The sequence below is a fragment of the Populus trichocarpa genome, chromosome 18 (genome assembly GCF_000002775.5).
Source record: "Populus trichocarpa isolate Nisqually-1 chromosome 18, P.trichocarpa_v4.1, whole genome shotgun sequence".
In the NCBI taxonomy this organism is placed as follows: domain Eukaryota; kingdom Viridiplantae; phylum Streptophyta; class Magnoliopsida; order Malpighiales; family Salicaceae; genus Populus; species Populus trichocarpa.
In genome coordinates, this window is record NC_037302.2 from 9163402 (window position 1) to 9172099 (window position 8698).

Genomic DNA, 8698 nt, shown 5'->3' on the forward strand with positions numbered 1-8698 from the left:
TCAGAGATCACCAGTTCAAATGCCACAAACAGCAAGGCCACCGGAGGCTTACATGGTCGTTAACTTCAGGGTCTCAGGGGATTAGTTGAGGTGCGCGTAAGCTGACCTGAACATCTATGGTTAAAATTTTTTTTTTAAAAAATAAACCAATTAGAAAAAGCCATGTGGTGATGCCAAATTACTTAATAACCCTTCAAACCCTTACAAATCGAGGTTTTTACTCAATTGATTTGAACAATATCATAAAAGAGAGAGAGAGAGAGAGAGAATGTCGTAGGCTTGTCTATGCTTCAGGCTTTTTTCAATTAAAAAAAACTAAAAAAAAAACTCTAGAATGACTAATTTAGGGCTTTACACACACTACCTTCTTAGAGCATTTTCAATGGGAGAGCAAAAAAATAATTAATTTTTTAGTTTTTTTTCTTGATTTTGCAGCTTCAATGAAAGAGCCAAAATGACTTTTATGTAAAAAAAAGTCATTCCTGCCTATTTATCAAAATAACCAAAACATTATTTCATCACATAAACTTTTCTTAAAAAGCTAAAAGTACTAATATTAAATATATTAAAATACAAATGAGTTATTAAAATATTTTTTTTCATTGGAGTGCACATAAAAAAAACCATATGTACACTATTTAAAAAGTTATATCAACAATTTAGCTTTTCTAAATGGTTTTTGCCATTAAAGATCCTCTTACACAGTTAAAACCATAGTTATCAGATCCAACTTGAGAGTTGACCCGACCGAGAAGTCGAGTTCGGGGTTATATGGGTTGACCCGGGTCAATCCAGAAAAATTAAAAAAAAATATTTAAAATTTTAATATTTCATATAAAAAAATTAAGTAATAATTCATGTGAATATAGACTAAACATGTTATAAATAATGAAGTTTAAAAGATTATTTCAAAAGGTTTTTTATCCCACATTAAAAAACATAACTTTTTTCTTGTGAACATAAAGTATATATACTAAAAGGCTTCAAATCTCACATTGAAAAAATAAAATATTATTCTAATATTTATATAGTGAACTTTGAAAAGGGTTAATAACCAACTAAAAAATATAAAAAAGAGGGGCCTCTAGCTAGGAGAAAAAACACATTTGAAAAAAAAGCGGGTCTCAACTGGATTTTGCCAGGTCATGGGTCAACTAGGTTTTGTCGGGTTTTTGCTTATTCCGGTCTTTTACCTTACCTAAACCGGTCTAGCCATCAGGTCCTGAATCAACCCGTCAGTCCAACCCAAGTTTAATAACTATGGTTGAAACATATGAGGACGAACCAACTTAAACCTTTAAAGAACAATTCTCTCTCTCTTTCTCATTGCTGTCACCCCAATTCAATTGCACATGGCCTTCTTAAAGACTCATCAGCCCATAATCATCATCCATCTTGGACGATTCTAATGCCACCAAACCAACCCCATTCCAACATCATCAAAAGTATTGCTTACTCCTTTACAAACATTTACTCCTTTTGCTTTTAATATCTTCAATCTTGTTCAATTTAGTCCATGTTTTTCTAGTGTTTAAGTCCCTGATCTTATAATTGAGGTAATTAAATATTTTATTCTTAAACTTTCAATTCAAATTTCAACTTTATTTTGTGTTGCATGGATCTATATATTGCTTAAATATTTTGTTATTCCTTGCATGAATTGTGTGAAGTTTTGGTGATTTTTCTATATTAAATTAATATGATTTGACCTAATCGAATAAAATTGGTTTTAGAGATCTTAATTTATTTTTATATGTTAAAAAGCATTCGTGTGCTTGAAACATAGGACATGATATTTAGGTTTTTTTTTTTAATTATTAGGTTGCGCTACACTATGGATCAGATCAATTTTTTTTAACATAAAAAAATATTTAGGCGTTGCTAATGTTTTTTCTAGTAGATTTTTTTAAACCTTATGAGAATTGACCTAATGTGATCTGATTAACTTGGAGGGTTTAAAAACAACTCGGATGACCGATAAAAACTTAGTTTGACTCAAAACAAATATTCAAGATGATATTTTTTTATAAATATTGAGATGACAATATATTGAATCGATTTGGGTCAACTTGGGTTAACCTACCAATCCATTTGCAAGATCATGAGACAATGATAACCCATAGAAAGAAAATCAAAACAAAATATCAAATCTGGTTTCCAATAAACCCAATATTTAAGGATGAGACAAAAAAATTACTCGAGTCAACACGAGTTAACCTGCCAAACCCGCGACCCGGGTCATGAGACCGGGATAATTCAATAGAAAGCAAATTAAAACATATTATGAAGCCTAATTCCTAATTAACCCAATGTTGAAAGATGAAATTGAAAAAATATTCGATTAAAAAAAGGACTTGAGTCAACCCAGGTTAACTCGTCAAACCCGTGACCCGAGTCATGAGACGAAAATAACCTCATAGAAAGCAATTCAAAACAAATCACGAAACTTAATTATCAATAAACTCAATATTTAAGGATGAAAATGAAAAAAAAAATCAATTAGAAAAAAAAAAACTCGAGTCAAATCGTCAAACTCGCGATATATGTTATAAAATCAAGATAATCTCATAAAAAATAAATTGAAAAAAAAAAATTCAATCCTTAATAAAACTAATATTAAAGGATTAAAGTGAAATTAAAAAAAAATAAAGAAGAAAAACAAAACATCATTATAGTAAATAGTATTTTGTATGGAGAGGTAGAATGAAATCCCTTGTGCTTTTCATTTCTGGTGTGTTTATAAATAAAAGGGTGATTGAGATATTATTATAATATGATTTTATTTTTCATATAAAAATAAACCATCAAACAAAAAGTCAAGGATCACGTGGAGGCAAACCGACAATTTATGCTTCTCAAATTAATAAGCCATTAAATAAAAAGTAAGGCTAACCAACTACTCATATTCTAATTTATGAGCCTTTTCACATCTAGTATCTTAAATTAATTATTTTGTAGGGTTTTCTATATTATTGTTGTTATTATGTTGTTGTTATCTCATATTTAGGACCTAGGCTAATATTGTAGGTTTTTCTTTCTTTCTATATTATTGTTATTTAAGTTGGATTTGATTTATCTCTTTTACATTTTTTTTTTGTTTTTTTATGACACTAGCATTTTCATCCTACAAATCCCATCTAGAGTTTGAAAATGGACCCCAAGTTTCTATTGATGTGCTAGGTGGCTATGTATAAAAAAAAACCTACGTATTAGGATTTTTTTTTTTGATGTAATTGAGCTTTTTTATTATTTTATTTGATAGGTTGATTTGGAACTAAAATTCAAATTTATTATTAGACTACAATTTATTAGACTACAATGACCCTAATTTTGATGGGATATTAAACTTTTTTAGAACCGGTTTGGAAATGTGATTGAGATTACGGTTCAAAATAATTTTTACTTAGAAATACATCAAAATAATATTTTTTTATTTTTTAAAAATTATTTTTAAGATTAGCACATTAAAACGATCCAAAAATATAAAAAAAAATTAATTTTTAATAATAAAATAATTTTTTTAGAATCACGGGTTAGCCTAGTCTTCATATCATCTCATGTAGAAATAAATGGTAAGCTTACTATGACATAGGATAACCTTAAAAGTTAAAACCTTAAAACCAGTGTAAGATTTTTCTTAGTTTTCACTTCAAGAAAAATTGAGTTGCAATTTACTTTTTATGACTTTACATGATCTTCTATAATAATAATAATAATAATAATAATAAAGAAGCTTTCTTCAAGCACTGAAGCTTTGCCAAAACCCTCTCAAGCTTGCAAGCAACGCCCTATTATTACTCTTACAATAATTATCATTAACCAGAAGGATTTTTGGAATAAATTAACAAGGTTTGAAGTCAAAAGTCAAAAATGGGTAGGCCCCCTTGACCTGATTTCATAGTACAAATATACATACATGCTTTGCATTCGTAATTTCAAGGGCAAGAATACACATAACGCACCGCGAGCAGGAAAATGAAAGGGAAATATACGTTTCAAGTGCATTTTTCTTGTATACCCTTACGCCACAAAAAACACAAAAAACATGAGGAATACAACAAGTACAAGGAATATTTTCATCATCAGCCATCGGTTGGATGAAATACTGTTAAGATACCTGACTAGTTGGCCCTGCGCACCTTCTACATTTGACAGTGTCTCCTCCATGTTCTCGTCAATCCTGTGCCAGCAGGTGCCATAAGGTGAGTTGAAATAAAAGGAGATAAATTTAAACAATTTCTTTGGTCTTTTTTCGCTTTTAGTAAGGCCTTTTTTATGATTTTGTAGATTTGTTCTTTTTATTTGTACTGGTGAATTTTGATCCTTTCAAGCTGCTAATCCCAATCATATCATGCAATGGCAGATAGTAGCAGCCAACATGACAATCATCTTTAAGAAAAGGACAGCCATGTCTAGGACTTAGTGACACACAAACTGTTCCCAATAGGAGGAGCTGAAAAGTACTACAACTGTCCAGATAATCCTCATGCATATATGTATGCAAATATTGAAACGCATTTGCTTAATCAAAGCTTCATTTCTAGCGATGGAAACCATAACATATAACAAACCTTATTGCAAGCTCTCCTTGCTGTGAAACCATAGTAGCTAGTTGAGTAAAGATGTTGCTCAGCTCATGGATTGTTGACTCCACATTACGAAGTGCTTCAGCTCTGCTCTGCATGTAACTGTCTTGTAGTGGAACCATTTGTTGCTGCTGCTGCAAAAGTGGCTGGGACTCTACATCTGTCTGCTTGCTGCAAAGGAAAAGGCGGATGATTTCAGTGGGAAAATAGACACTCTTGTCTCTTGACCCCAAAATCTCATGTATCAGAATCACAATCATCCCATGCCCAAAAAATTTCACATCAAAATTGGAAGGAAATTTCATGAATTAGCGCATAAGGAAAAAGGAAAGGAGGTTAAAGGTTGTTCCTACCACAACTTCCTAATAGGACACCTCTTAATAGCAACAAATTCTGTAACTTGTACCTGGTAAATAACTGGGATGAGGATACAGAACCATTGGCCCATGGAGGGGGAGGAGCCTGTGATGCATTAGCAGCTGTCCTGGAAGCAAGTGGACGCTGGCGAACAAAGGGATTTGAGGAGTCTTTTGAAGCAGTGGAAGAAAACAACTGCCTTCGATTGTCATGAACCTTTAGATTCTGTACATAAACAGAGAATTCAAAACATAAACAATAAATCACAATAGCAATAATCCAATTACAGAATATTGAGCTGCCTCTTGTGTTAAATAACAAATTTCAAATTACCTCTGTCCGCATTGTGAGGACTTCTTTAAACTCCTTTGTAGCAGTCATCAAGCGATTCTTTAGGTTATCCACAACTGTGGTTGAATGAGTTGTAGTATCACTTGAGATGTTTCCACTTTCATTCTGGGAGCTGCAAAGGAGTTGGAGGTCTACTACAGCTGAATTAAGCACAGTAATATCTTGTTTTATTACTGCTGTCAACTCTTGGATCTCCAGAGTTGGATCATCAAACACCGATGTTCTTTTTGCCACTGATCAAAACATACAATAAATATCAATGCCAAACATTTTTTGAATTCTCTAGATTATTACAAGTCAATTCCAGCCTCAAAATGGCTAAATTGTTTTCAACAGTAATCTAAAAAAAAAAAAATGTATAGGAAAACATTTTTTCAGATCCAAGCAACGGAATGACCAAAGGCTATAATCATAAATTTCAATAAAAGTGGCACAATCAAGGGATTCATTTGTAGCATTCCTGGTGTAAAAAGATATCAACCAATGAAAGGAAAAATGAACAGACAATGTACAGTTAAATCAACACACTTCCATTTCAATGGCTTTGGTTTCTAAAATTTCTTGCAGCTAACCTTCAAGGTAATGAGGTCTAAGTATCATATTCGATCAGTAGTTTGGAACCCTTATGAAAATTTTGTGCATGCAACACCCTACACTTCCAGGAGGTATACAGCTCTCCAAGCAAAGCTGATAGCCCATGGTTCTCCCAGTCAGAATAATGATCTATTAATTCAAAATCAAAGAACTTAACTTCACTTATTTATGGACATTTACAACGTTATATGAGAAACAGAGGAACATCAGACCACCAATAAGTGGTGAAACTCTAATAGTTGCAACCCTACCGATCAGTCTACAGGTACTAGTTATTTCCAGGATCTGTTTTTGATGAGACAAAAATTCATCAAAATAAGGATTAAGGAGGAAATAAGAAAAAAAAATACAAAGTCACTGCAACAGAGGAATTCAATATCATTGGCAATCCACTACAGACTCCTGAAAAAGCCCTCAAAGCAAAACACCATAAGGATGACAAAAAAATGTGTCTTCTCACAATAAATGCTTCCAGAGAGTAATTCTTGGAGATTTTCAAATTCCATTATATCCACAAATACTCCAAACAGTTCAGTTTCCAAGCACCGGTAATCATTGATACAAAGTCACCTCCAGAAACTTCATTGAAACAAAAATTAAAGAAGAGACAGACTGATAAAAGATGAGGATAAAGATGACAATACTTACCTAATTAGCCTAAATTAAATAACCTGAAGCTCATGCACGCAAAATATGAAGAATATGAGAGTTCTCACTCAGTATCAGTATAACATATTTGTCCTTCCCATTATATTCACCTTCATTTACTTCACACCCCCATAGATTGAAAACCTTTAAAATATGCCATATAAGTAATTTGAACCTAGCAGTTGACCAAAGTGGATAGAGCAACTGATCAGCTAAGGCCCTCTGGTTCGGTCTGACTTGCCACAAAATCCCTGTACCACTTCTATAATTTTTTGTGGAAGATTCATTTGGAACATTTTCAAAGCAGAACATTTAATTTATTGATTACATTTTCCAAATTATAATACAATTATCTTACTCTTTGACCATGAATCATAAATGAAATTATTTGTTACAACATGCTAGTAATAATTCTAAATCACATTTGACATTTCTTTTCTTGTCCAAAAAAAGATTTTGTGCATGTAAAGGACTAAGAATTGAAAAAATTACATAGATGGTATCATTGAAAGATAGAAATTAAAAAAAAAAAAATAGATAAAAACAGACACCATGTTAGAAGCAGTTTTCAATTTTTCTGAACGTATGCCAAGTAAAACCCCTCAAATGTCCCATTAACAAAGTTCCAAAAAGAAACGAGAAGGAACACTATCCTATGATTAAAAAAATAAAATAAAATTATGTTATAATAATTACATTGACAAGAACTTATCCTTAAAAATTATTTATGGACAAACACCAAGGGAGTGCAAGCAAACAAGTGACAGGCCAAAACTCATCATTTGCATCAAGAACAAATCTCCATCTCCAACCCTCTTTGATCCATAATAAACTAATTGTAAAAGTCAACTAATTCCAACACGTCCTACGCATTTTAGCAATGTTGTGTTTTAAGAATGCATCTTTACTGAATCGTTGCCATTTCCATAACACTATATTACTCACTTCAATTATCAATTATCAATCTTGAAACTCACATAATCAAGTACGAAATACAATCAAGTAACTCACGTTTTGCGAGCTTTGCCAGCTTTTGCGATGTCTGGTGGATCCCAAGCCCAATCTTGGATGCTCTTTTATTAAATTCGGATTGAATCGCCACAGCAGATCGCGTGGCATCGGCCTTGGTGCTGCTACCACTGCTGGAAGATGCCACATTGTTCGCCGATGAGAACGATTTCTTTAACCTCTCTGCTACACTCAAAAACTCTTGTGTCCGATCCCTATACGATGTTTTTACCGGCGGCATCATCATCTTCGTCCTCTATTTTCTTTCGTTGTTTTTTTTTACAAAATAATAGTAATAATAATAATATGAATTAAATCCTATTTATAAAAAGGGGCATGCCCGATCTCCAAACCCTAACCTGAGGATTGGATTGCCAGTGGAACGGTAAGAGAAGACAAAGTAGGACAGAATTGTAAATAGGGTTTAGGATAGAATTGAGGAAAAGGAAAGGAGAGAGAGATTGTTTGCTCAATTGGGAGAGGAGAGGAGAGGAGATCTAAAATCTAGATCTACCTGATGAATTGTTTTGCTGTACAATTTGGGTCTAAAATTAAGACGCCCAATTTTCAAATCCGACTACAAAAAATAATTGAATTTCAACGACATTTGACGACATCGTTCAGAATTCGCTAAATTCTTAATAGCTAAGGAATGATTTTTCTTCGAATAAAAATAAAATTAGATTTTTCTTAGTTAATTTTATGTTTTTTATTTTTATTTTCTTATTCTATGTTATTATATTATTTTCTATTTTATTTGTATAAGAGTTTTTTTTAGAAATTAGATGTTTTTTTAATTATTTTTTATTTTATTTTCTTATTATGTAATAATATGTTTTCTACTTTTATTTTTATTTGAAGAGAATATTTTTCTCATTTTATTTATTATTTATTTTTATTATTATTATTAGAATTTTTTATTTTTTATATGATTGATTGTAATAGTTTTTTGGTAAGTGAGACATGAATGAATAAGAATTAAATATTTTATGTGTCTTCAAATAGTTATAGTAATGCTCTTGATCTTTGAAGGTTTTTACTTATAATAAATTTTGCTATCCTTTTCTTCTTACTGCGTTAATTGGAATCAAAATCTAATGATTTCGTATGCATAAGTTAATGTGTGTTGTTGAATAACCATGGTTAGAAAAAGT

At 31.7% G+C, this 8698-nt stretch overlaps 1 protein-coding gene across 1 annotated transcript; it reads right to left on the reverse strand.

The window, feature by feature from the left end:
• Window positions 1–3809: 3809 nt before the first annotated feature.
• Window positions 3810–8158, reverse strand: LOC7476254 (syntaxin-32). Its single transcript, XM_024589732.2, has 5 exons — window positions 7548–8158; window positions 5277–5527; window positions 4993–5168; window positions 4572–4757; window positions 3810–4180 (listed from the first exon to the last, which is right to left on the reverse strand). Exons 1-5 carry the CDS (start codon window positions 7789–7791, stop codon window positions 4021–4023), a joined length of 1017 nt encoding a protein of 338 aa, XP_024445500.2. The 5' UTR covers window positions 7792–8158; the 3' UTR covers window positions 3810–4020.
• Between the last annotated feature and the right edge of the window lie 540 nt (window positions 8159–8698).